Source organism: Schistocerca americana, chromosome 7 (genome assembly GCF_021461395.2).
Source record: "Schistocerca americana isolate TAMUIC-IGC-003095 chromosome 7, iqSchAmer2.1, whole genome shotgun sequence".
In the NCBI taxonomy this organism is placed as follows: domain Eukaryota; kingdom Metazoa; phylum Arthropoda; class Insecta; order Orthoptera; family Acrididae; genus Schistocerca; species Schistocerca americana.
Window position 1 is genome coordinate 274,024,936 of NC_060125.1, and position 27,745 is coordinate 274,052,680.

The 27,745-nt window shown below is 44.2% G+C and overlaps 1 protein-coding gene across 1 annotated transcript in view; it reads right to left on the minus strand.

Annotated features, from left to right (window-relative positions):
* Window positions 1-27,745, minus strand: part of LOC124622869 (ski oncogene) — a 194,429-nt gene that overhangs the window by 128,945 nt on the left and 37,739 nt on the right. Inside the window, exons 3-7 of the mRNA XM_047148663.1 lie at window positions 25,999-26,366; window positions 15,623-15,803; window positions 13,013-13,158; window positions 12,845-12,910; window positions 3,474-3,639 (exon numbers count right to left, since the gene is read on the minus strand). Coding sequence (XP_047004619.1) covers window positions 3,474-3,639; window positions 12,845-12,910; window positions 13,013-13,158; window positions 15,623-15,803; window positions 25,999-26,366 — 927 coding nt within the window. The remainder of the gene's footprint in view (window positions 1-3,473; window positions 3,640-12,844; window positions 12,911-13,012; window positions 13,159-15,622; window positions 15,804-25,998; window positions 26,367-27,745) is intronic.

The window sequence follows — 27,745 nt, forward strand, 5'->3', positions numbered from 1 at the left end:
ACGGTGATTACATCTTTCAGCAGTGTAACTAACTGTCTATTTCTCGGAGCCAGGACGGTGCTGCACTGGTTTCAGGAGCGTTATAGTGAACTCACGTTGATATCTCGGCGAACAAATTCACCTAATGTAAATTCTGCGTAACCCGCTATCGGATGTCATCACTGCGTATGTAGTTCAGCGGCCCTTCATCTACGCGAATTACATGATATGTTTGTAGACATCTAATGCTACATACCTCCACAAGCCTACGAACAAACTGTCGGATCACTGATACGCAGAACCAATGATGTATTTCGTTCAAAAGACAGACAGACAAGCTATTAAGCAGGTCGTAATAATGTTTTGGCTCATCAGTGTATATTCACAGCAATAAGAGACGAAGAACAATGGGCACAAGCAACTGCATTAACAATCAGTATTTCAAAAACAACGCATGAAGAGTACCTGCTGACACGACATAAAGGACATGCCTATATGCAGCCTAACAATATTTTCCAGAGGGTGTACAGCAACACTCGTAGCGACAGCGGAAACAGTGACACTGAAGAGAACCGGTAGGGGGAAGACACGATGTAACAGTAAATAAGCCTAAGGTGCTACCGATCTAGCCAACAAAGCACGAAATTACAATGAAATAAATACCCTTAGCTGCCTACAGGCGTTGATATAAGTCAATGGGGACAGCTGAAAATGTGTGTCCCGACCGGGACTCGAACCCGGGATCTCCTGCTTACATGGCAGACTCTCTATCCATTTTTTTAAAATCTCATTTTTTTCGTTATAGTTCGTTGAAATTGTTCGTGGCGGACTTCCACTGACGCCCGTGGAAGTTCAGTATTGATCCATTCACTCAGTTATTTTTATTACAGAGGGCAGCTAACCCTCTGACCGAATACGCAGAGCTACCGTGCCGACACATCTGAGCCACCGAGGACGCAGAGGATAGTGCGACTCCAGGGACTTAGCTCTGGCACGCCCCCGTGAGACCCACATTCGCAACTTATTGTCCCGTACTATATTCATAGTGCCCCTACCCATCATACTCATTATTCGCGGCGTTACTCCCGATTCCCGTAAGAGTTTGGGCACTGTTTGTGCATCCGCATAGAAGAAGATGGTCAAATGGTCGATGAGCTTTAACTATGTATATATGAAGAAGGTATCCGTTCTTTCGGACCTCTTCATATATATAAAGCACGAAATGTTGTAGACAGATGAGCACCTAATGTTAATACGTAGGATTATCAATACTGTTTCTCTACTACTAATCAAACGTTTCGTTGTGATTGGCGGTCAACAGCTCGAAGAAACCATTCCGAGGTATTCACAGATGGCACTAACAAATTTCTCCTCTATCCTACAATCTTTTTACACTTTTCTTAAAAAATTATTTACATTTCAACCTTAAATTATTGTTATTTTAAAAAGTATTATTCTTTGTGAAAAGGTGTTAAAAAACAAAAAAACGACAAAAAAGATGACAAACGAAAACTGTAAGATGTACGACCTTTTTTAAAACATCAGGGAACAGGCCTTTAATTTGTCAATAAATAAATAAGCCTCGCTTACATCGGAGTGAACAGAAGCGAGCATAAGGGAAGGTGCATTCGCAGACAATGTGCCGGTGTTCACTGCCACTCCTTTGTAGAGTGTGTACAAAGTAACTTGGCCTGTAGCTGCGCAGAAGGTGCAGTAGGCGAGGGGGCAAAAGTGGTATTGGTGGGGCCTCCATTGTGAATGGGTACAGCGTTGCAGGGGAAGTACAATCAGACAACTGAAGCCTGTGCACAAACATAACTTGTAAATTACAGCTTCTGAATCTGCTAACGATCATATTAACAGTTTATGTCAGTAGGACCAGTAATTCGACAAATATAGACAATCAAAGTGAACAGTCACTCACTAGAGCCCCAAAAAAGGAACAACCACGTAAGCAAAGAACCAACCAAAGCAAAACAAGATCACTCACATGCAGTCAGGAGAAAATCTCACAAAACAAATAAGGAATGAAAAATTCAGCATCGGCAACCGTGTCACTTCCTAAGATCTGAATACTGTAGAATATTTTTAATCTATCATGTTCTTTAATTAGGCTAAGAAGTGTAAAATGATTTTGTTAATACGAGGGCTGTTCGGAAAGTAAGGTCCGATCGGTCGCGAAATGAAACCATTTTATTGGCAACAATTAGATACACTTTCCAGTTACTTCTCTACATAGTCGCCGCTCCGACTTAGACATCTGTCGTAGCTTTGAACCAACTGTCAAATACCCTTGTCATTGAAGGTAGCCGCCAGTGCTTTCTGCTAATTCTCCGTACTGGTCTATAGGTCTTTGTCTGTGCAAAATGTTGACTTCATAGCAAGCGGTTCGTGAGCAGAGATGATACTCAGACGGAGCCAGTTAGGGACTCTATTGTGGGAGATCAAACACTTCCCACTGAAAACTCTGCAGGAGCTTCATCAGTGCCCCAGCATAGCGCAGCTGAGAATTGTCATGAAGAAGGAAATGCATGGAAGTTATGTTATGTGGACTGCATAACATCAGGCGAAACCTCTCATCAGGTCCTCATACTTGTCGGGAGACACTGTTTTCTAGACATCTTTAATGGTTGATGCGCTCAGAACTGAGAAGAGTGACTTGACACGATCTACAGATACATTAGAGACACTGGCCAAGAAGTATGTGCAATGTTTCACCAAATTTTAACTGTGGTTTCCATTTCGTGCTCGTTCGGACCTTACCTTCTGAACAGCCCTCGTAAGAACCAGGAAGTCGACCGTGAAGCAAGAAAGGAATTTACAGCAAGTAGAGTGCGAAAATGGAAGCGTCCATGAGGTGTGGAGGTGGAATGGAACAAATTTTTAACCTTCTTTGAGGTACTTTAATCAAGTTTCCTTCATGGATGTCGAAGATAACGATTAGGTGTTAAGTAATAAAAATCAATTTTAATTTTCGTGGCAAACATCCACTATTTATTGCGTCCCTCTTACAAAATTAGGCAATTCAGGGCCCCTGTAGCTCCTGCCAGTCGCTAAAAAACCTGGCGGTGAACCTCTCTTAGGGGCTGATAGCCACCCTCATGAAACTATCTCCTTTTTCAGTTTCTCGGGTTCAAGCGTTAACAGTTTAGACTGTGTTGCTATCTCATTAAGTAAGTTACTGCACCAATTTCTCGTTCTTTTTGTAGTTCCTGAAGAAAATTTACCTTGGAGTATGTCCTTCTCTTCTATAGCCAGTCCAGGGACCATTGTGAACGACTTGTAGACTTTGTTTTCTTTTCCATTTTAAAAGCACATAGTGCAACCATCGTCAGTAGCACTTCTTCCTCCATGAGCAAGAGACTGATCCGAAGTTTCAGTAGTGTAGCTGTCCGATTTCTGTCAGTCTTGCATGATCGTGCAAGACTGATGACAAAACGTTACGTGTAGGAGAGAGAGAGAGAGAGAGAGAGAGAGAGAGAGATGCTGCTCACCTTGGGCTGCAGGTCTGCGTGGCTGAGCGCGGACGGTGGAGGCGGCGGGGGCGGCGGTGGGGGCGGGAAGCCCAGCTTGGCGCTCGCCAGCCAGGGCAGCGCAGCCGCGTACGGCGGGAAGGCGAAGTGCTGCTGTTTCTGGTGCCACACGTAGTCCATCACCAGGCTGCGACACAGCACAGCACCACGCTCTGGCTCAGCCACACCGACCAGTGTTTTGTTCGGTGGGTCACGTGCAAACTATCTGATCAAAAGTATCCAGACACCCCTAGATAATGGGGAATTGACCATTAGACGTCACGAGGGGCGGTCCCGTCTGCATAAGAGGTGGAGGGGTCGCATTGTGTTATGAGTAGAGACGTAACAACAGCCGGTTAAGAGAACTCAGTGACTTCTAAAGTGGGCTAGTCATTGGATGTCGCCTGCATATCGTACCCCTGTGGAACATTACAACGCTACTAAACGTGCCGAAGTCGGTGGTGTGATTGTGAAGTGACCGACACCAGACTGACCTCACGTACTGGAGTATGGTTGTAAGAAATCGCATAGAATCAGCGAGAAGCTTCACTCTTAAGTTCCAGTGTGCTACCAGCAGACCAGCAAGCACAATGGATGTACATAAGCGGTTAAAAACAACGAAGTACAACGGCCGAGGGGCTCCTCATAGACAACAAATTTCTTTAGTCTGTGCCAAGCGACGTGTGAGGTGGTGTAGAGAGCGACGCCACTGATGATGGATGCCTGTAAACGAGTGATTCGGAGGCCATACATTCTGGCAATCCGATGGAAGAGTTTAGGTTTAGAGAATGCCTGAACAGCATTACCTGCCATCATGTTTATTGGCAACAGTGAAGTGTGGAACGTGGTGTTACGGTTTGGTAGTGTTTCTCCTGGTTAGAATGTAGTTCCTTACTGCGGTTAAGAAAATGCTAAATACGGAAAGATATGAAATAATATTCAGTATTATGTACTATGTACAGTAGAGACACAGCTCAGAGACGATGAATGTATCAGTATGGCAATCATAAAGCTGCATCTGTGAGGCAATGATTTGTGGAAGAACATCCTTTAACTGGATTGGCCTGCCTAGAGTCTTGACCTGAACCCAAAAGCTCACCTTTGGAATGAGTTATGTTGTCGATTTAGCTCCATATCCCAGTGTCCATGGTTTTGGCTCTTGAGGAAGAATGACCTGTCAGTCCCCCCACAGACACTCAGACAATGGTTCCAATGGCTCTGAGCACTATCGGACTTAACTTCTGAGGTCATCAGTCTCCTAGAACTTAGAACTACTTAAACCTAACCAACCTGATGACATCACACACATCCATGTCCGAGGCAGGATTCGAACCTGCGACCGTAGCGGTCACGCGGTTCCAGACTGTAGCGCCTAGAACCGCACGGCCACCCCGGCCGGCCACACTCAGACACCTGACAGAAATTGTTCCCAGCAGAGTTCAAGACGTTTTTAAGGCTAAGGATGGACACACCTCATATTAATGTCCACTTATAGGTGTCCGGATAGTTTTGATCAGTGTGTTATACAAACCTACATTAACAAAAAAAATTGTCCGATGGTTTTTCCAACATGGACGTTCTAGAAACAATATATCATACTGATTCCGAAAGTTAGTTTCATTTTTTCTATCACTTTAGGATGTTTCACAAAACAAGATCTCATATTTCAAACACGCATGTAAATTAAGCACAGATGTAAGAGGCGATGGAAAAGTTTCCGTTCGAATGCTTATGTACCCGCAACGTAGCAGAGCTGCAGCAACTTTTTCATCGCTCCTTATATTAAAATAAAATTACAATAAAAAGGCCGTATTTTTAAAATTATTGTTTTATTTGTACTCCCTAAGAACACTGTAAACAGTTATTTCAGCAACGTAGAGGAACCTTCATATTTACAGTCATTCTTCAATATTTAACAATAGTCTACCTTCACACTTTCATTCGAAGTTCCCTGGTGGCTCTACAACTACTTATGGTCCTGGTGGAAGTGTTCTCCTTGCTCTATACTAAACTTTCCCTGATCTTCTGGGAAGTAGTGAACATGAGAATGCAGGAAGAGGAGTTTTACACCCATGTTATGAAGCTTCTTCTTCAAATTTTCCAACATGATTTTGACAGTTTTCTTGTAATTTGGATCCTTTTATTCCTTCGAAAGCTTCAGTGACATACATGAATGCGGTTCATGTATCTTTCTTTCTAGCGTTCATTGTGCATTTAAATTTGTGATCCTTCATCATTTTGTGAATTTGAAGACCAACAAAATATCCAGGTTTCTGTTCTTACTGACTGAATGAGAGGAATGTCATAGGAGGGTACTTCAAACAGGATAGCCTTGTGAAGATCCAGTGTAAGCTGTTTCATCATCCCTAGTTTCACACGTAGTGGTGGAAACAATGTATTTGTGGTCTAGAAAGGTTGTTTTCTAATAATATTTCCACAACTGAAAATGAAATAACTTTATTTCGTTGCGAAAAAACTAACAACTGTTTTGAAATCAGCATTATTTTTAGTCAATAGGTATCACGTAAAATAATGGGCTAACTGCAGCTGGGTGCGCAAGAGTAGCGCAGTCTAGCAGGAAAACGATTTAAATGCGGTTTTGTTGGACGTGGCTTTCTTGACGTTATTTTCGTAACGCGAAGGAAAATTGTACGCGCCCTAATCTTTCTTATCCTATAGTTCGTAAAATATGCTGTTGCCGCATTTATAGTAAGACATCCCACTGGACATAAGACAGAATGATGGCTGTCTCTCCACTTCTACACATGTAATGACAGACCCCCTTAGGAGAATATTTGGAGGGCATTGGAACGCTCATTCAGGAAACGCAATATGGTCTAGCCACTCACCAAACTTAACATTTCTATACTTCTATCTGTGGTTAAAATTAAACCAAAAGATCTATTAGGAAACACCGACAGCTGCTGAAGGCATGAACTGCTTTATAACACGGGCCTGTAAAATTCAACTTGCAGTACTGTTCCTCCACAACCACCTTGCAGCATGTAGCAACACTAAAGATCCCATTCTGAGCACTTGATATGACAGGCGTGGTAACAAACACACGAACAACACCGAGGTTACATGTTTGCTTATATTCGGTATAATTAGGCAGGCGTTTATGTAACATCTCCTGACGGCGGGACAGGCTGTGGCACTGTTATCTTTATACTGTTTGATCAAGTCCCATACATGTTACGTCACTGTTGTTCTCTTAGAAGCTGCTTTCGCAGAAGAAAAGTATATGGTGCTATTAGAAAAGGTAAAAAACAAAGTCGGTGTCGTGATACGCCGACTATAAACGATAAAAATTACTTGCCAACGTCAGGAATTTCGTGATATTGCCAGCTGTGACTTGACGAAAGCCGCACCAAGATACATTTTTCATTCTCAAAGTATTTGGGAGGTCTGTCTTAGCTGCCTCACCCTGTATTCATCCAGTATTTGATAATGAGAGCACTTACTGGCTTCCAACAACCTTTCACATAATTTCAATCCTTTTTTTTTTAGACTTTTTCTCGAGGATATCCATCACAAAATAATGAAAGAAAAAAAGCTGATCACTTACTACATTTTTTACTGTACATACAGTACAACGTCAGCACAAGACGTGACGTTTTAATTTATTGCTTCTTGGTTACTAACTTGATTCGCAACATATTTTGCTGGCAATATACACAGACAAAGTGTCATAATTAATGGTGTAAACGCATACAGTTGAAAGTTCATGATACTGGAAGCAAAAAATTCTCAGTAAACGTAAATCCGGAAACGAACCGTCTGCGAGATAATAGCGATTTTTTGGCTACCAGCCACCACTCACTTGATTCTGTGTAAACGTCATCCCAGTTAGGAAAAGGTAACAATACTGTCCACCATTAAGAAAAATTATTAGTGATATCTCGGTAGAATGTTTTGAATGAACACGATAGCTGTTACTTAGCTGTGCTCGTAGTTAAAGGAGGTGTTCGAAGTTTCATCTTTGTACCAGGATGAAGGCCTCTACCCGTCGCCACAATGAGTTTCGCACCCTTTCAAACACACCTGGGTCGTTCCGAAATTCTTGACAGGCACTGACAAGTCTCTGCTCCAACCCTTCAACATTGTTAACCGGAGTGGTGTACACTACACATTAAGCTGGCCCCAAGCACGGAAATCCATGAGGTTAAGCTGAGACGATATTGGAGCCAACGGTGTAGGTCCGCTTCGCTCAATCCATCTTTGACGATGTCGGCGGTTAGATGTGTCACCAAACCAGCAAAATGTGCCGGTGCTCCATCACGCATGTATCACGTCCTCTGGCGTTGCTCTATGGGAATATCCTCAAGCCATGATGCAAAATGATGCCGCACAAAACGGAAGGTAATTCTGTCCATTGAGTGTGTTTCGTAACATGTATATCCCAATACGACGATCATCTGGTACCCTTAACCACACATTCAATGAGAAACGTCGCTGATGTGGGGACTCACGACCAACCTATGGGTTGGAGGCTAGATGACTCCAAACGTGAGAATTGTGAAGATTAAACACACCATCACGAGTGAACCCTGCTTCATCTGTACATAAAATGTTATTGTCAAATGTAGGGTTGCCAGAAGCTTGTTAGTCTAGTCCGCCTCAATAAGACACTGAACTCATTGGAGGTGGTGGGGGGACATTGCACTGCGGCTTATTATTCTCTAAGCAGTTTTGTGTCTCATTCCACGAATTTGTATGGCAAGTTTGCTTGTCGAGATTACTGGAGAGTGTTCGACCGTTTCCTGCAACAGGTCTTCAAGCACAACTGTAATTCGTGCAGGCGTACCCGCTAGAGCAGCATGTTCAAAGCTCCCAGTTTCGAGACTCTCGGGGTGCCTTCGGGCAGGGTATGTTTCTTAGTACAAGCGTGCATTGTCGATTAGCCCTACCATACATGAAACCAATATCTGCATACTTCTCCTTACCGTGATGTTTCGAGTTACCTTCAACACTCGAGCGACACAACTGGCGCTCCGGAAACTGACGTGAGTGGCACTTTGACTGTGTACTGTACTGTCCATTCTGCTTACAACTTCATGTCTCGAAAATGTAAACAAAGGCCAAACCAAGGATCGGTGTGCAATATGTACATAGAATCACATCATTAGTGACTGGTAACCACAAAGTCGCAATTATATCGCGAACGGTTCGTTTGCGGCCCTATGCTTGCTGAGACTTTTTAGCTCCTAGTATCGTGTACTTTCAACTGTATGCATTTACGCCATCTGTTACGATACATCCTGCATTCCACTGAATTTACCTTCAAAATTATGTCATTATCCGGCGCAGGACCTCATAAATGTTGAGATGTGTGAAGAACTGCTTTTCTTAAATGGGGAGCAAATTACTATCAGGACTTTCGGCGTCACTGCAGAGCGAGTGCAAGCTTCCTATTAGCCACGGCACTAGGAGGGGGAGGACTGGCGATTCCTCGTCACGGCCGCCTCTTACACCGGGAAACATCCCCTTTACTCATTCTGACAGCTGGCTGAGCGCACTTGGGGCCGTCATGGAAAGACTGGAACGAGAAAAAATCCCCACCCCTCTTCGGCGTTGAACCAGGGACATACGGGTTCGGAGTCCAGTGTCCTACGAGCTAGTTCATGACGACCACTATGGATGAATAATCAGAGGCTTTTGTCGGTCTTACAGTTGCGTATGGTACAGTATGGAAACTCGAACGAGTTATACAATGCCAAACCATAGTGAGGCTAACACACAACTTCTTATCTGAGAGGTGCTGCCAAGTGGTCCTCGGCAATCCATTAAGCAGACGGGAGAAACTTAATATTGGTCTTCCCCAGGGTTCAGTACTGACACCAGGTCTGTTCAAATTATATACGTCTGATCTGCCTGAAGCAGACTCAAGGACAGTCATTTGTACAGACGATCTTGATTGGGCCATTGAACAAAAGTCTTGAAGCTGGTGAAGAGATACTCTCTGCACAGCTGATGCAGATGCATGAATACTTCAGCAATTGGAGATAAACACCAAATCCAACGAAGAGCGAAGATAGCTGCTTTCATCTTAAAAACAGAATGGCGAGTGCAAAGCTACATGTCACCTTCTCCACTACCAAGACATCTCTAAATATCTAGAAGTAACTCTTGATAGAATCTTGCCGTACAATAAACACGTCGAAAACATAGCATTTAAGCTGAGATAGCACAATATCAAGCAGAATCTGAGTGGTTCCTCATGGGCTGGAAGAGCTGCAACACCACGATGTTCTTTCGTAGGTTTCGTCTACTGTGCTGCCGAATACTACGCTTCAGTGTGGCTTAATAGCTCACATGTGAGAACAATCGATGTTCAGCTTAATGCAGCAATAAGGACCAAACAGGTAGCATAAGATCTACCCCTCATCACTGGTTTCCACCTCTAAGCCACATTGTGCCACCAGATCATCGAAGAAAGATTGTCCCTCGAGGAACATGAAACATTAATTGAAATTTCTTATCTCCCAATCCACTCGGACGTGCCTGCACTTAAACTGAGCCGATTAAAATCCAGGCACTCACCTATCATATTGGAAGAAGCGCTACAGGCAAGGGATTTCAATATGAGCAGGGAGTGAACAGAAACGTGGAATATTATTGTTCATGACGAAAATCAGACTCTTATAAGACCTGGCACAAGACTAGTCGGCATAGAATTAGTTACAAGATTCGTACAGGCCATGGCATTCGTGTAAAAAGCCTGCATCGATGGGGAAAGGCTTCATGTTCTCTGTTGGTTGGATTGATTTGGGGAGAAGACCAAACTGCGAGATCATCGGTCTCACAGGATTAGGAAAGGGTTGGGAAGGAAGTCGGCCCTGTTCTGTCAAAAGAACCATCGTGGCATTTGCCTGAAGCGATTTAGGGAAATCACGGAAAAACTAAATCAGGATGATCGGACGCGGATTTGAACCGTCATCCTCTAGAATGCGAGTCCAGTGCGGTGACCACTGCGCCACCTCGCTCGGTATCTCCTCTGTGTGACTGTGGAAAGGAACATCAGACCATCAAACTCATTGTAAAAAGCTTTAGAAGTCGCACTTACCCTTGAAATCTAGACGATTTCTTTGAAGTATGAGAGGCAGCCCTTGAATGGATTGAAAATTTAGGTATTATTTTGTGTATTTAGCCGATTAATTCTATTTAGTTTGTAAAATTGTGTAATTCGTGTAACTAAGTTGCAGTTCAGATAAAGAAATAATCCGAAACTAATAGTCCCAACATAATTAGCGTTTTTCGTCTTTAAAGGTTTTACTTACTTAACATAAAATATTTAAGACATTAACTCATTTGTAACTTTACCTACTGTTTCCATTATACCGGGTGATCAAAAAGCCAGTATAAACTTGAAAACTTAATAAACCACGGAATAATGTAGATAGAGAGGTAAAAATTGACACACATGCTTGAAATGATATCGCGTTTTATTAGAACCACCCCATATTGCTAGACGCGTGAAAGATCTCTTGCGCGCGTCGTTTGGTGATGATCGTGTGCTCAGCCGCCCCTTTCATGATGCTTGGCCTCCCAGGTCCCCAGACCTCAGTCCGTGCGATTATTGGCTCTGGGGTTGCCTGAAGTCACAAGTGTATCGTGATCGACCGACATCTCTAGGGATGCTGAAAGACAACAACCGACGCCAATGCCTCACCATAACTCCGGACATGCTTTACAGTGCTGTTCACAACATTATTACTCGAACACAGCTATTGTTGAGGAATGATGGTGTACATATTGAGCATTTCCCGTAAAGAACATCATCTTTGCTTTGTCTTACTTTGTTATGCTCTTTATTGCTATTCTGATCAAATGAAGCGCCATCTGTCGGACATTTTTTGAACTTTTGTATTTTTTTTGTTCTAATAAAACCCCATGTCATTCCAAGCATGTGGGTCAATTTGTACCTCTCTATCTACATTATACCGTGATTTATTCAGTTTTCAATTTATACTGACGTTTTGATCACCCTGCATATCTGATCTGCCTGAAGCAGAATCAAGGACATTCATTTGTACAGACGACCTTGATTGGGCTATTAAGCAAAAGTCTTTAAGCTGGTGAAGAGATACTCTCTGCACATCTTATGTAGATGCATGAATACTTCAGTAATTGGAGATCACCAAATCCAACGAGGATCGAAGTTAACTGCTTTCATCTCAAAAACAGAATGGCGAGTGCAAAGCTATATGTCGCCTTTAATGGCTAAGTTCTCCGCTACCAAGACATCTCTAAATATCTAGAAGTAACATTTAATAGAACCTTGCCGTACAAGAAACACGTCGAAAACACTGCAATTAAGCTGAGATCACACAATATCGTGCAGAATCTGAGTTGTTTCTCATGAGCTGGAAGAACTGCAACACTACGATGTTCTTCCACAGGCGTTATCTACGATGCTGCCGAATACTGCGCCTCAGTGTGGCTTAATAGCTCACATGTGAGAAAAATTGATGTTCAGCTAAATGCAGCAATAAGGACCAAACAGGTAGCATAAGATCTACCCCTCTTCCACCTCTAAGCCACATTGTGCCACCAGGTCATGGAAGAAAGATTGTCCCTTCCAAGGAACATGAAACATTAATAGAAATTCCTTATCTCCCAATCCACTGGGATGTGCCTGCACTTAAACTGAGCCGATTAAAATCCAGCCATTCAGCTACCATATTGGTAGAATCCCCACAAGCAGGGGATTTCAGTATCAGCAGGGAGTGGTCAAAAACGTGGAATATTATTGTTAATGAGGAAAATCAGACTCTTATAAGATCTGGGACAAGACTAGGCGGCATGGAATTAGTTACAAGATTCGTACAGGCCACGGCATCTGTGCAGAAAGCCTCCACGCTTCAGATTCTCTGTGTGACTGTGGAAAGGAACATCAGACCATCAAACTCATTGTAAAAAGCTTTAGCAGACGGACTTACCCTGGAAATCCGGACGATTTCTTTGACATATCAGAGACAGCCCTTCAATGGATTGATAATTTAGGTATTAATTTGTATATTTAGCCATTTAGTTCTATTTATTTTGTAAAATTGTGTAATTCGTGAAACTAAGTTGCAGTTCAAATAAAGAAATAATCCGAAACTTATAGTCCCAACATAATTACCGTTTTTCGTCTTTAATCATAAAGGTTTTACATACTAAACATCGAATATTTATGACATTAACTCATACGTAACTTAACCTACTGTTTCCATTATATTTAATGTTAACGCGTCCATTGTGCATTCCCCCTTCATCATCATGCGCGAGAGCTTTTACTGAGTTGCTGGACCAAGTACGTGACCAAGTACGTGTAGAGCGACAGTGGTAGACAAGTACAGACAACGCACCTCCTGGAGAGCGGAAGCGGCAGGTCCGGAAAGGGTGGCACGCGTGCAGGTGCGGGGGCGGGCGTCGCGAAGACGGCAGCGGCGGTGGCGGCGGGGGCGGCGGAGGCGGCAGAGGCGGCAGAGGCGGCGGCGGCGGCGGCGGCAGCGGCGGCAGGGGGCGCGGACTCCAGCTTGGGCTGCTTGCAAGCCGGTGACGAGGCCGACGACGCCGACGAGACCGACGAGGAGGAGGAGGACGACGACGACGAGGCCATGAGGCGCTTGCGGGTGCCGCCGTTGAACATGGCCTTGACGTCCTCCCACGCGTGCACCACCTGCACACGCGCCGCGTCACCAGCCTGCGGCCGCACTGCAATCACCTCGCCGTACACTGCTGGCTGAGGGCTCAGAGCACCGCTGCAGCTCTAAGCAGGTCTTGTAGCTCTACAGAGGCGGCAATACAGTCAGCATGCGCTTCATACACCGTCACCCCGAACACCACGGACAAAATTTCGTAAGCTGGACAGGAATTTCTTCTTTAATTCCAGTCAATGACCACTAACAAATTATCAGGCTATCAATTTCGGTCATAATGACCGCATCAGATCTGTCAGGGAGAGCTCGACAGATGCCACTCCACGCGCACGATGCTGTTCCCGGACGGCGTGTACTACCCGCAGACGAAGACTCACGATGTGTATTGGTTCTCCGGCGTGGCTGTTCGAACGAACGGCATTGCCCCGTTGTCCGTAATAAATGCAAGCAATACTTTTCCAACTTAAAGGTTTTTAACACGGCTGGCAATCAGCGACTGTTGTATAATACAAAATTTTGAAAAACACAGCCCTCAGTCGCGAACACAATTAATTTGTGACCTAGGTTTCGGTGTCACAAGAGACACCTTCTTCGGACAAAATTAAAACTACATGTTACAGCATAACGTACCAAAAATAAGAAAGCTGCGGTCATACCTGACAGCGTCAGATAGTCAGAATTAAAACAAAATGCAACAGAGGTGCAAGCCACTAGGGGCTGCCATGTGTCCTCTGCTACAGTCAACACAAAACTGAAACATCGTGTGACTTGTGCGCCACGGCAACTTCAAGACAATACCGCCATCTGATGGCTAATTCGTAAAACAGGCTATTTTGTAAACATCTGTCGTAACTGCAGGGAGGAAAATGAACAAACACCTGAACGGTGTACATGAAGTAATTACAATAGCGGGATACAGCATGATATAAAATACAACTAATGAATGACTGGCTGTAGTACAAAAATTCCAGAATGAATGCATAAAGAAGACATATACGAAATAATCCATTAATTGACATTACTGCTTGCTATAATAGATACGTTATAAAAACTAAAAAAGTTTTTTAATTTACGTATATGAGCCGTAAAAAGTAGAAAGAAAAGGTATCTCTTAATCTGCAAGAAGTAGTTGGTACATCAAAGTGTTAGATCTCGCCGAGTAGCGGCTATATACCATTGAAATAACTTCTTCCGCGCAACTGCACCTGCTCGTTCAGAAAAAGTCCGTCTTTCGAAAGTAAATGCTTGAAAATTTCCAGCTCCTCCAAAATATCAAGTTTACGCCCTTTTTTCCTACAGGATATGAACATTACAAGACTAGCCTATGCAGATGATGCAGCACTAATAAGTAGTTCCAAAAGAGAATTCATCAGAATGATGCAAAATTACTACAAAATTGCTGAGAAAACAGGATTACATGTTAATGAATAAAAGACAGAATACCTGCCCATAAGTAAGAAAACCAGAAAAGATGCACCTCTGACTGTAGATGGATTCAATTTCAAGACTGTTGACCACTTAAAGTACCTAGGAAGTCTTTTTGGTAATAACAACAGAACAGATATAGAAACAGATGCCCGTTTATCAAAAGCAAACAGGACACTTTTTAATTTCATCAAAATTCAAAGAAAATGATCACTTAGCAGTAACTTCAAAATCCGCTTATATCAATCGACCATTATACCTGTGATGTTATATGGATGTGAAACATTAATATTTAGAAAGAAAGATGAAGAAAAACTGTTGATATTCGAAAGAAAAGTACTAAGGACCTCTATATGACGAAAATAACATGGAATGGAAAATAAGAAGAAATGAAGAATTAAGAGGGCTGTACAAACACCGTAACATCGTCGAAGTGCTCAAGAGGAGAAGGTTGAATTGGGCAGCCCATATAGCAAGAATGACAGAGAATAGACTACCTAGAACGGCATTCAGCAGAACAATAGATGGAACGAGACGAAGACTCAGATGGCGGAATAACATTCGGGAGGACACAACTAGGATGAACAGCAACAGCAACTGGACAAACAGCGCATTGGACAAGCAGAAGTGGAAGAGGCTCATAGAGCAGGCGTATTATCGATAAGGCCCTTGCCACATGTAAAGTAAAGTAAGCTTGTGAAGTTTTCTTGAGTTCCCATATTTTATCCTTTGTGTTTTATGTTAGTAATGTACCGTTTAATGTAGGCAATGATTTGAAAACGAACTAAATGTTTCGAAACTAGTCACTACTAAGAACCTTATGCAATTGTTGCAAGAAAACTAAATAAATAACAAAGTATTCAAAGAGTAATGATTTATCAATACTTGTATATTTTGTGTAAGAATAAGCTGGTTGTTTGGAGTTAGCTGAAGCAAATAATAATAGACATTAATATGTTTTTTTTTCTATTGGCTGATATCTGTTGTCGGTCAGGGTAATGTTCTCCGGCAGTTTGGGGCCCACTGGTCTAGGTAGGTATGTGGATGTGGCTACTGTACCTCCTCGGGCGGCGACCCGCTGAGCCGTAGGTGTCGTCGCCACGAGTTGAAGTTGGCGGCGTCCGGCTGGACGTACTTGGCCGTGGGCCCCGAGCGGTGCGAGTGGAAGATGAACTTGTTGGGCGAGAAGAAGAGGCCGCACATGGCGCACTTGATGCACTTGGCCCGCGACGAGTTGTACCTGGGCACAAGAAGGGCGCAGCGAGGCAGTTAGGCGCAGCTCCTGCTACGCTGCAAGCAGAGTCGCGTTGTTCCAAAAGCTGTGCATCGCTGTTAACGTACAACTCACACCGCTCCAAAAACAAACCAGAGGCAGAACCCAGCAGTACTTATTTCAGACATAACGAAGAGCAAAATGGGCATTACTGTGGTCAATGGGAAGTACCGTGGCTGAACGGAAAATTTTGTTTCCAGGCAAGAGACACAGCGCACTTCATCGAGCTTGTCAATGTCGTGCTGTGGAGCATGTATACAAATAGGAGTAAGAAGTCGACTAAATGCAATTAATCTGTAACGAGCCACCGAAGACCACGCGTCCGTCATACCAAAATACTCAGAAAGTATCCCTATAAAACCTTCAAAAATTGATTATGGAGCTTCGATTCACTCTGTCTATTATTTAAATACGAACATCCTGAGTTAGGCGTTATCGTTACTATTATTCAAACAATACTCGTCATGACCTGTTTTAGAACGTTAAACCTACATCGTGAGGTGTACATATGTCAGCCCTACTACGACGGTAATCCCAAAAGTAAAGTCTCCTATTTTTTTTATAAGTACATAGACCTGTTTATTTCTACAATGGCTTACATCAGTATACAGCTTGGACATTTAGCTATTTTTCGACATAATCAACATTACTTTCGATGCATTTTTGTAGACGCTGTGGCAGTTTTTGTATGCCAATGTCATACCAGCTCGCCGCCATACTGTTCAGAAAGTTATGAAGTTCTTCTTTCACTTCGTCGGCGAAGCTGAATCGCTGGGACCACAATTAACGCTGACAGCTACTGTGAGACTCTGAAAAAACTCAAACGGGCAATTCAGAACCGGAGAAGAGGAATGTTGAGCAAGGGCGTACACATTCTCCATGAAAACGCTCGCCCACACTTCGCTCGGCAAACCGATGCTCTCCTGCACAGCTTCAGTGGAACATAATCACCCACCAACCCTTTAGTCCTGATTTGGCGCCCAGTGACTATCACTTGTTCCTTAGGTTAAAAGAGCATTTGGCCGGAAAGTGATTCAGCTCCGACGACGAGGTGAAAGAAGAGGTTCATAACTTACTGAACAGCATGTAAACGAGCTGATATGACACGAACAAACAAAAACTGCGACAGTGTCTTCAAAAATGCATCGACAGAAATCGTTCAAATGGTTCAAATGGCTCTGAGCACTACGTGACTTAACATCTGAGGTCATCAGTCCCCTAGAACTTAGAACTACTTAAACCTAACTATCCTAAGGACATCACACACATCCATGCCCAAGGCAGGATTCGAACCTGCGACCGTAGCGGTCGCGCGGTTCCAGACTGAAGCGCCTACAACCGCTCGGCCACAACGGCCGGCTCGACAGAAATGGTGATTATGTCGAAAAAATAGCTAAATATTCAAGCTGTAAACTAATGTAAGCCATTGTAGAAATAAACAGGTCTATGTACTCATAAAAAAATAGGAGATCTTATTTTTGGGATTACCCTCGTACTACTCTGATGAGAACAACCCTATCACTGAACTGTTCACAGTAACTCTCTCTCTGTCCTACCTTCCTATTCATAAAGAATCCTACTCCCGTTACACTGTTTTCTGCTACTGTTGATATTTCCCTGTACCCGTCTGACCAGAAATTCTCATCTTCAGCCGGCTGGAGTGGCCGAGCGGTTCTAGGCGCTACAGTCTGGAACCGCGCGATCGCTACGGTCGCAGTTTTGAATCCTGCCTCTGGCATGGATGTGTGTGGTGTCCTTAGGTTAGCTAGGTTTCAGTAGTTCTAAGTTCTAGGGAACTGATGATATCAGAAGTTAAGTCCCATAGTCCTCAGAGCCATTTGAACCATTTTTCCTCATCTTCTTTCCATTTCGCTTCACTGACTTCCACAATATCAAGACTGAGCCTTAGCGTTTCTCTTTTCAGATTCTCTCCCCCACCACGTTCAAACTTCTGACGCAGTACTTAACACTTTTGGGTAAAATGAGGAACAGTCTCTAATGGTCGCAGGCTCCTTTTCCTGCCACGCTTACCTCACATGGAACATCACATTGCCTTTGCATACAATTCTGTGAGATTTCTAGTCTGGTCTGAATGAACAATGGACTGTTTTCCATATTTCGGTCGAAGATAGCACGCTGCACTATAGGGCAATGGTCGTCAGCGATTGGGATGTCGGAGTCCCAGACGGACTGGCGTTCTAGACCCTGTATAAGAAGAGCAGCCACTGATATCCGTTAGTACGTGTTAGCTTTGTATTATTCCAGTGTGACAAGATTCAACCACACTGCTGTCTTTTCCGACTGAGTGACTTAACATAAATATTTGTTTTTGAGTTATTATTAAGGAAATTTTACTCATTGTGTTTAATGATGTAACTAATAAATGTTAATATCTATATGTTTCATACTGAACGGGCGACGATTGGAGCGTATACAGGGATTGGACAATAATATGGAACATCGCAACAAACAGATGCTTGTGCATAAATGCAGATGCTAACCAAGCCTGCAGGCAGCGTTATATTTGACAGCGAATGCTGCCTGTGCAGTGTCCTCAATAAGTTGCAAACTTTACTCGTCATCAAACCAGTGTTCAGTACAGCTCTGAAATGAGTGCGAAGTGAGTTCGAACGTGGACAAATTATTGCTGTTCCCATGGTGGGGGCTTCCGCAACCGAGGGAGCTGAGCTGTATGGTATATCGAGGCACCGTGTCGAAGATTTATACCGCTTACAGGAAAAGCAGTAAACATCATCCGCTGTCACAACACAGACGAAAACGTTGTTGACTAATCGTGAGAGACGCTCAGTGAAGATGGTTGTGACCAAAAATAAGATGGCGACAGCTATAAAAGTCACTGCAGAACTGAATGTCGCACTCGGGAATCCTGTAAGTAGCATAGTCTAGAAATTGCAGGGCGAGCTAGAATACCGAATCACACACGATGATGCAAATGCCCGTAATAGGAAAATTTGATGCCGAGGCCATAAAAACCAGGACCACGGAGCAATTGAAGAATGTCATTTGGTCGGACGAGTCTTCTGGCCGAGATTACTTCACAAGAGTGAAACATGGCGGAGGTTCGGTCATGATTTGGGTAGACATGGGGCCATGGCTACTATGAAACGTCGCGTTACTCACTGCTAAGGATAATGTGGCCATTTTGACTGACGAAGTTCATCCCATGATACACTGTTTGTTCCCCAGTGGTGATGCTGCGTTCCAAGACGACACTGACCATGTTCACGGAACTGGTTTTGAGAGTACGACGATGAACTGTCGCATCTACCCCGGCCACCAAAGTCACCAGATCTCAGTATTATTGCGTCTTTGTGGTCTACTTTGGAGAGAATGATGCGTAATTGCTGTCCATCCCCATCATCGTTCCTTAAACTCTCCACTATTTTGCGGGAAGTATGGTAGAAGATTCCTTTGAAAACCTTACGTGACCGGTATTTATGCATTCCGACTGAAAGTTGTTTTGAATGCCGGTGTGTTTCCTCCAGCGAATGAGGGATAGTACTGTGCTATTTTGGTGTTACCCTAGTTTTGTAGCCGACAGGAGTGGCCGAGCGGTTCTAGGCGCTACAGTCTGGAACCGTGCGACCGCTACTGTCGCAGGTTCGAATCCTGCCTCCGGCATGGATGTGTGTGATGTCCTTAGGTTAGTTAGGTTTAAGTAGTTCTAAGTTCTAGGGGACTGATGACCTCAGAAGTTAAGTCCCATATTGCCCAGAGCCATATGAACCTAGTTTTGTACATCCTTGGACTCAGTTGGCAACGGATCATCGCTGTCCTGAGCATAGCGACTGATTTAGCCGACGGCTAGTAACCACGAGAAGATAATAGCCGTTTTGCTCTCGTTTTCCGCGACCATTATTTACGTAATTGTAGTTTACAACAAAAAACGATGCATGTAGAATGTGAACGAATTTCTCTCTTTTTATGTTCAGCTTTTCATCTTGTATCTGTTAGCGAAAGGCTGTCTGCCTTATAACCTACTGAGGAGTGTACAATGTTCGTCATGACAGAAATACATGTGTCATGTGTGTGTGACGTTATTTTACTGGAGTATGGGAAGATGAGTACTGTATTGGCGAAGTTTGCAAATAAATTGCGCCGTCTGAAGCTTTATTTTGACATATTTCTCATGTTTTACTGGATGTCAAGAACTGGTTAATGAAGTGAAATGTTTATACAGTCACAAATGTGGAGCAGTCAGACATAACATATTGCCTAATTATTAATATGGTAAAAATATACCGTCTATAACATTTACAACGTTCTTAAATATCAGAAGCTTGGAATGGTGTATCAGAGCACTGAATGTATTAATATTAAAAAAGTAATTCTATGGAATTTTAAGTTCAATAGTATCAAAAGTGTCGAAAAAAAGAAAAATATATCCCAGTTTACCTCTCCCGCACTGAGCGATAAAAAAAATTGTCGTTTGTTGACTTTAAAGTAACGAAAACAAACAGGTAATACGATACCGTTAACCTACGTCGCCAACAAACTGTAGCAACATCTGAATACTCATAACAAATGTTCCCGGCAAAAGCCTGCGACCAGAGATAATAAATGTAATACAGCTATACATTTGCATATTTAGCGGCATAAAATATGATGCTCGTAGTACGCCAACACACGATCTCAAAACAACGAGACGTATGTCGGCGTTCTATGCTACAGTAACAGAAATTACAGTGCCGATATTTTTAGCCTGTTCGGAACTCTATACTTGTCAGTTATTTTAGAATAGTCTCAAAATTGGTAATTTTTTTATGAGCATGATGCCGTGGTTCAACCCATATTTCTGTGGGTAGCGTTTAGATTCCGAATACTCGGACGTCATCAGAGGTTATAAACACTCACATAACAGTTTCAGATAAAGTTTTCAGCAGGGCTCGCTGAACTCGTTTAAGTATGAAATTTCTGTGTCAGTCTTTATAGCCTATGGTGATGTCTGCATCATTAGGAGACGAAATGTTAGGAAGAGAAATATGCCTTGGACCACGACGTAATGCCTATAAAAGAATAATCACGTGGGACGTTAACACTGGCCGTGAAAGCCTGCTTTGTACACTCTCAAAATTTATCTGAAATGCAACATATAAAACTTCCTGGCAAGTTAAGACTGTGTGCCGGACCGAGACACAAACTCGGGACCTTTGCCTTTCGCGCACAAGTGCTCTACCAACTGAGCTACCCAAGCACGACTCACGACCCCACCTCACAGCTTCAATTCTGCCAGTACCTCGGCTCCTACCTTCCAAAATTCACAGAAGCTCTTCTGCGAACCTTGAAGAACTAGCTCTCCTGGAAAAAAGGATATTGCGGAGACATGGCTTAGCCACAGCCTGGGGGATGTTTCCAGAATGAGATTTTCACTCTGCAGTGGAGTGAGCGCTGATATGAAACTTCCTTGCAGATTAAAACTGTGTGCCGGACTGAGACTCGAACTCTGGACCTTCGCGTTTCGCGGGTAAGTGCTCTATCAATGCAACATATATCTGATGGAAATGTCAAGCAGGTAAAATTAGAGCCCACACGGAGTCTTGCCAACCATCTTTGTTCCTGTATACCACTGGCGAACGGAACAAGGAAGTGGAAAAATGACAGTTTACACAAAGAACCTTCTTCCACACACCTAACTCACGCACCGCAATTATTTCCTACATGAACTGAATTGTAGGCAAGGGAACATGTTTGCAGCCATTACACGTATTTTAAGACGTTGACGAAAGAGCTGTTCTTTTACGACAGTTACTAACTTTTTAATGTGGAAATGCCGATTGATAGTAAAATCCTAAAAGTAGCGTAAATGGCGCCAGTGGTGTTTGTTGCAGAAAGCCAGCACAAGTAGTTTACGGGTTATCGTATTGTGAACATTGTAAATAGCGACAGCTGTTCGTTCCATCCTAGTGCTTAGACGCTAGACGACGAAGTTGTGTTTGTTTACATTGTTTTGCGTGTACTCTGCGATTGTATTGTGACGATGCTGCCAGTTACTGTGTGATGGTAGATGTAGCACGATTTGCTTAGAAGATGGTATTTCCCAATGTGAAAACTAGCGGATATGCTAATGGGTTATGTAGGAAGCATAGCGTTCGTTCGTGTACCGTGTATGCCGAAAGATATCCCAGATGTCAACCTCTTTAGCCACTTCAAAGAATAATATGAAACGACATATTACTGCTGCCTGCTCTGCAGTTTGCGCAGAAGTGCCAGAACGTGTGCAGCGATCGCTGAATGGCAGATCGCAAGTTTGTATCGACGCTGGTGGTGGTTATTTTTACAGGCTTCGAAGGTACAGTAGTTCTTTACGTGTCAGACCCCAAGAGGTACTACATTCAAAATTGTTAAGGCTTTCATGGCCACTTGTTAACAAACTGTCTATTGGCTTCTGTCTCGGGTTTCTCGGCCGACGTTCATCTAATGATTTTACTGACGTTTCGCCAGCACTAGTGGCTGGCATTGTCAAAGCTTCACCCTCCATTGCCGGTGGTGAACTGGAGCCGAGCTCGTGGCCGCAGACTATATGTACCTGGCGCGCCAACGTCCGAGAGCTTCTCCGCGGTCATTGCAGCGAACGACCGTCGCAGGTAGCAGAGGAGAACCGGACTGGAAATGACCGCGGAGAAGCCCTCGGACGTTGGCTCGCCAGGTACATATACTACTGGCCATTAAAATTGCTACACTAACAAGAAATGCAGATGACAAACGGGTATTCATTGGACAAAGATATTATACTAGAACTGACATGTGATTATATTTTCACACAATTTGGGTGTATAGATCCTGAGAAATCAGTACCCAGAACAACCACCTCTGGCCGTAATAACGGCCTTGATACGCCTGGGCATTGAGTCAAACAGAGCTTGGATGGCGTGTACAGGTAGAGCTGCCCATGCAGCTTCAACACGATACCACAGTTCATCAAGAGTTGTGACTGGCGTATTGTGACGAGCCAGTTACTCGGTCACCATTGACCAGACGTTTTCAATTGGTGAGAGATCTGGAGAATGTGCTGGTCAGGGCAGCAGTCGAACATTTTCTGGTCCGCAGCTCGTGGTCGTGCGGTAGCGTTCTCGCTTCCCGCGCCCGGGTTCCCGGGTTCGATTCCCGGCGGGGTCAGGGATTTTCTCTGCCTCGTGATGACTGAGTGTTGTGTGCTGTCCTTAGGTTAGTTAGGTTTAAGTAGTTCTAAGTTCTAGGGGACTGATGACCATAGATGTTAAGTCCCATAGCGCTCAGAGCCATTTGAACCAATTTTGAACATTTTCTGTATCCAGGAAGACCCGTACGGGACCTGCAACATGCGGTCAGGCATTATCCTGCTGAAATGTAGGGTTTCGCGAGGATCGAATGAAGGGTAGAGCCACGGGTTGTAACACATCTGAAATGCAACGTCCACTATTCAAAGTGCCGTCAATGCGTAAAAAGGTGACTGAGACATGTAACCAATGGCACCCCATACCATCACGCCATCACGCCAGTATGGCGATGACGAATATACGCTTCCAATATGCGTTCACCGCGATGACCCAAACACGGATGCGACCATCACGTTGCTGTAAACAGAATCTGGATTCATCCGAAAAAATGACGTTTTGGCATTCGTGCACCAAGGTTCGTCGTTGAGTGCACCATCGCAGGCGCTCCTGTCTGTGATGCAGCGTCATGGGTAACCGCAGCCATGGTCTCCGAGCTGATAGTCCATGCTGCTGCAAACGTCGTCGAACTGTTTGTGCGGATGGTTGTTGTCTTGCAAACGTTCCCATCTGTTGATTCAGGGATCGAGGCGTGGCTGCACGATCCGCTACAGCCATGCGGGTAAGATGCTTAGTGATACGAGGCCGTTGGGATCCAGCACAGCGTTCCGTACTACCCTCCCGAACCCACTGTTTCCATATTCTGCTTACAGTCATTGGATCTCGACCAACTCGAGCAGCAATGTCGCGATACAATAAACGGCAATCGCGATAGGCTACGATCCGACCTTTATCAAAGTCGGAAACGTGATGGTACGCATTTCTCCTCCCTACATGTGGCATGACAACAACGCTTCACCAGGCAACGCTGGTCAGCTGCTGTTTATGTACGAGAAATCTGTTGGAAACTTTCGTTATGTCATCACTCTGTAGGTGTCGCCACCGGCGCCAACCTTGTGTGAATGCTCTGAAAAGATAATCATTGGATGCCACGGCATCTTCTTCCTGTCGGTTAAATTTCGCGTCTGTAGCACGTCATCTTCGTGGTGTAGCAATTTTAATGGCCAGTAGTGTATAGTCTGCGGCCACGAGCTCGGGTCCAGTTCACCACCGGCAATGTAGGGTGAAGGTTTGACAATGCCAGCCACTCGTGCTGGCGTAACGTCAGTAAAATCATTAGATGAACGTCGGCCGAAGAATTCGAGACAGAAGCCAATAGGCAGTTTGTCGTACTGCATTCACTTTTGTATGTCTTTCGTTTGTCTGTTTGTCCTAGACAATGTCCCTTTTAACAACGTGACACCTGCAGAGACGTATTAACTTATTCATAGGGCTGCACATGCACACCAATGTGCAATTCACATTCGTTCATGCTACAATATGGAACAAACAACTGTCGGTGTTTACAATGTTCAAACTACGAAAACTCGTAAACGACTAGCACTAGACTCCTGCAATGGATACCATAGACGTTCTAATTTAGTCTAGTTGGATTCTGACACTGGGAATAGGCATTGTTCCATTGAAGTAGTTGCACCTTTTTTTAAGAAGTGCACATTTGGAACTCATGAAGGCTCAGTGTCTGGGCTGAAAAGGCGAGAAACCGCCTGCCGTTGCAATCTATGAAACCCGGATATTGTAATATTTTTGGCTTAGTCAGCCATCATATTAGGTTCCAAGAAGCTGTTCCCAGAGCAGTGGAGATTCAAGAAGTATATAGATGACGAGATGTGTTGTGAGGTACCTGTGACAGATGTTAGATGCGGTACCATTCCCGTGAGAAAGACCGCCGGCATAATGCTACAGCTCTGTGATTGGCTGCTGTGTTCGACCAAGGGCGCAAAAACGTTAAAGTAGAGTTATTATTATAGGTTAAACCACTCATTGGAATGACTTCAGCCGGCCGCGGTGGCCAAGCGGTTCTAGGCGCTTCAGTCCGGAACCGCGCTGCTGCTACGGTCGTAGGTTCGAATCCTGCCTCGGGCATGGATGTGTGTGATGTCCTTAGGTTAGTTAGGTTTAAGTAGTTCTAAGTTCTAGGGGACTGATGACCTCAGATGTTAAGTCACATGTGCTCAGAGCCATTTTTTTAATGACTTCACTTTTTTATATAAATATCTCTCAATAGCTGACTGTCAATCAGCCATTTTTTGAATTATTAAAAACAATTTACGAAATTGCAGACGAAGCACTTCGGAAGCGTTCGGGTCACGCCTTTTCTGGTATGGCGCGCGAAGTGTTTCGGGCTGTTCGTCACTCTGGATTAGGCAGTCGAAAAGAACAGACATGTTATCTGTCGTAGGATGTGTTTCCAATTTTTATTTAACTTCCTGTTCGTCATTCTGGATTAGGGAGTCGAGATATATAGTCATGTTGTCTGTGGCAGGATGTTTTTGCCAGTATTCGGTATTAAAAGATTCACTCCGGTAGTCATGAAGCACGGACACGTGCCACAAATAGTGTAAAGATACATTTTCGTAAACATTGTGTTCGATCATGTACTTTGCAGTACCAGAAGGTGTTGTATTAAGATCATGTAGTCTTCTCGTATGACTACATTAAAATACGCGATTGGCATCCCACAGAAGCGATACATTATTTCAGAACAAAACCTCGTTAAAAGTCAGTTTCAGCCTCAAGATACTGAACCTACGACCTGCGTGCTGTTTTCTGCGCTGGGGACATCAACTTGAAGACAGCAGGTTAGTGAACTATAACAGAACTTTCGTATTGCACACAGCGCAGTGGAAACAACTAGGCGCCTCACGTGTACTGCATGCACAGAACAAATGTGCTCAGAGACACGTCATCTGCAGTAATGCAGAGGAGGTAAAGGAGGATGATCGTTATTAAAACCAACATTCAATTCGTTGTTCCTTTCTTGCAGTAATATCAGCGGCGCCTCCGGTTATCGACATATCTGCGGTGCAAGCTCGAGGCGTGGCTACCTGGCGGGCAGGAAGGCGCCGCGGCAGCCCCAGGCGCACTCGTGGTGGACGGCGAAGGCGAAGTCCTCGGGCAGGCGGGGCGGCGCGTTGTCTCCCAGGAAGCTCTTGCAGAGGCGCTCTGCCTCGCGGCGCGTGATCATGCCGCAGCGGCGCGAAGACACGGGCATGGCGCCGGCGCGCCGCAGGATCTCCAGCTGCACCGGCGTGCACTGCACGCACGTGATGCCCAGCGCCACGCGCCGGTTGTGGATCTCGTTGTAGCTGAACTCCTTCAGCAGCGTGTTCGAGATCTGCGCCAGGCACAGCCGCTCCTGAGACTCGATCAGCAGCGACACGATCGGCACGCCGTACAGCAGCACCGTACCCACCTGCCACACCACGCAGACACTAACGCTCATAACACGAGCAGGATGTCAGCTTCAGCAATCTACATAAAATAAATGTAAATGCTCGTTTCTTCAGGTTCCCATACCTCCGAAAGATGTTCACGGATTGCTCGAAATGTTGACACAACGTTGTATTCGGATTTCGGATACGACCATGTTTTTATATACCTACTGGATGGCCTTTATATTATATATATATATATATATATATATATATATATATATATATATATATCCAACATGATGGATGTCCGGCACATAGCTCGCGTGCGGCTGAAGCGTTATTGAATAGCATATTGCATAGCATATATACAGGGTGAGTCACCTAACGTTACCGCTGTATATATTTCGTAAACCATATCAAATACTGACGAACCGATTCCACAGACCGAACGTGAGGAGAGGGGCTAGTGTAATTGTTTAATACAAACCATACAAAAATGCACGGAAGTATGTTTTTTAACACAAACCTACTTTTTTAAATGGAACCCCGTTAGTTTTGTTAGCACATCTGAACATATAAACAAATACGTAATCAGTGCCGTTTGTTGCATTGTAAAATGTTAATTACATCCGGAGATATTGTAACCTAAAGTTGACGCTTGAAACATTGTCCTCACTTCATTGCAGGGGCCCAAACAGCTGCAACATACATCGCGTTTCTACAGAATGATCTGCCAACGTTGCTCGAAAATGTCCCACTGGAAACGCGCCGACGTATGTGGTATCAGCATGATGGTGCACCTGCACATTCCGCAATTAACACTAGGCTGACCCTTGACAGGATGTTCGACGGGCGTTTCATAGGACGTGGAGGACGCATAAATTGGCCAGCCCGTTCTCCTGATCTTACACCTCTGGTCTTCTTTCTGTAGGGTACGTTAAAGGAGAATGTGTACCGTGATGTGCCTACAACCCCAGAGGATATGAAACAACGTATTGTGGCAGCCTGCGGCGACATTACACCAGATGTACTGCGGCGTGTACGACATTCATTACGCCAGAGATTGCAATTGTGTGCAGCAAATGATGGCCACCACATTGAACATCTATTGGCCTGACATGTCGGGACACACTCTATCCCACTCCGTAATTGAAAACGGAAACCACGTGTGTACGTGTACCTCACCCCTCATGGTAATGTACAAGTGCGTCGGTGAAAAAGACCAATAAAAAGGTGTTAGAATGTGGACGTAATGTGCTGTTCCAGTCTCTTCTGTACCTAAGGTCCATCACCGTTCTCTTTGGATCCCTACGTAATTCGGTGCTCTCCGATACACACGATCGAACAGCGGAGGAGTGGTACTCAAGCGTCAACTTTAGGTTACAATATCTCCGGATGTAATTAACATTTTACAATG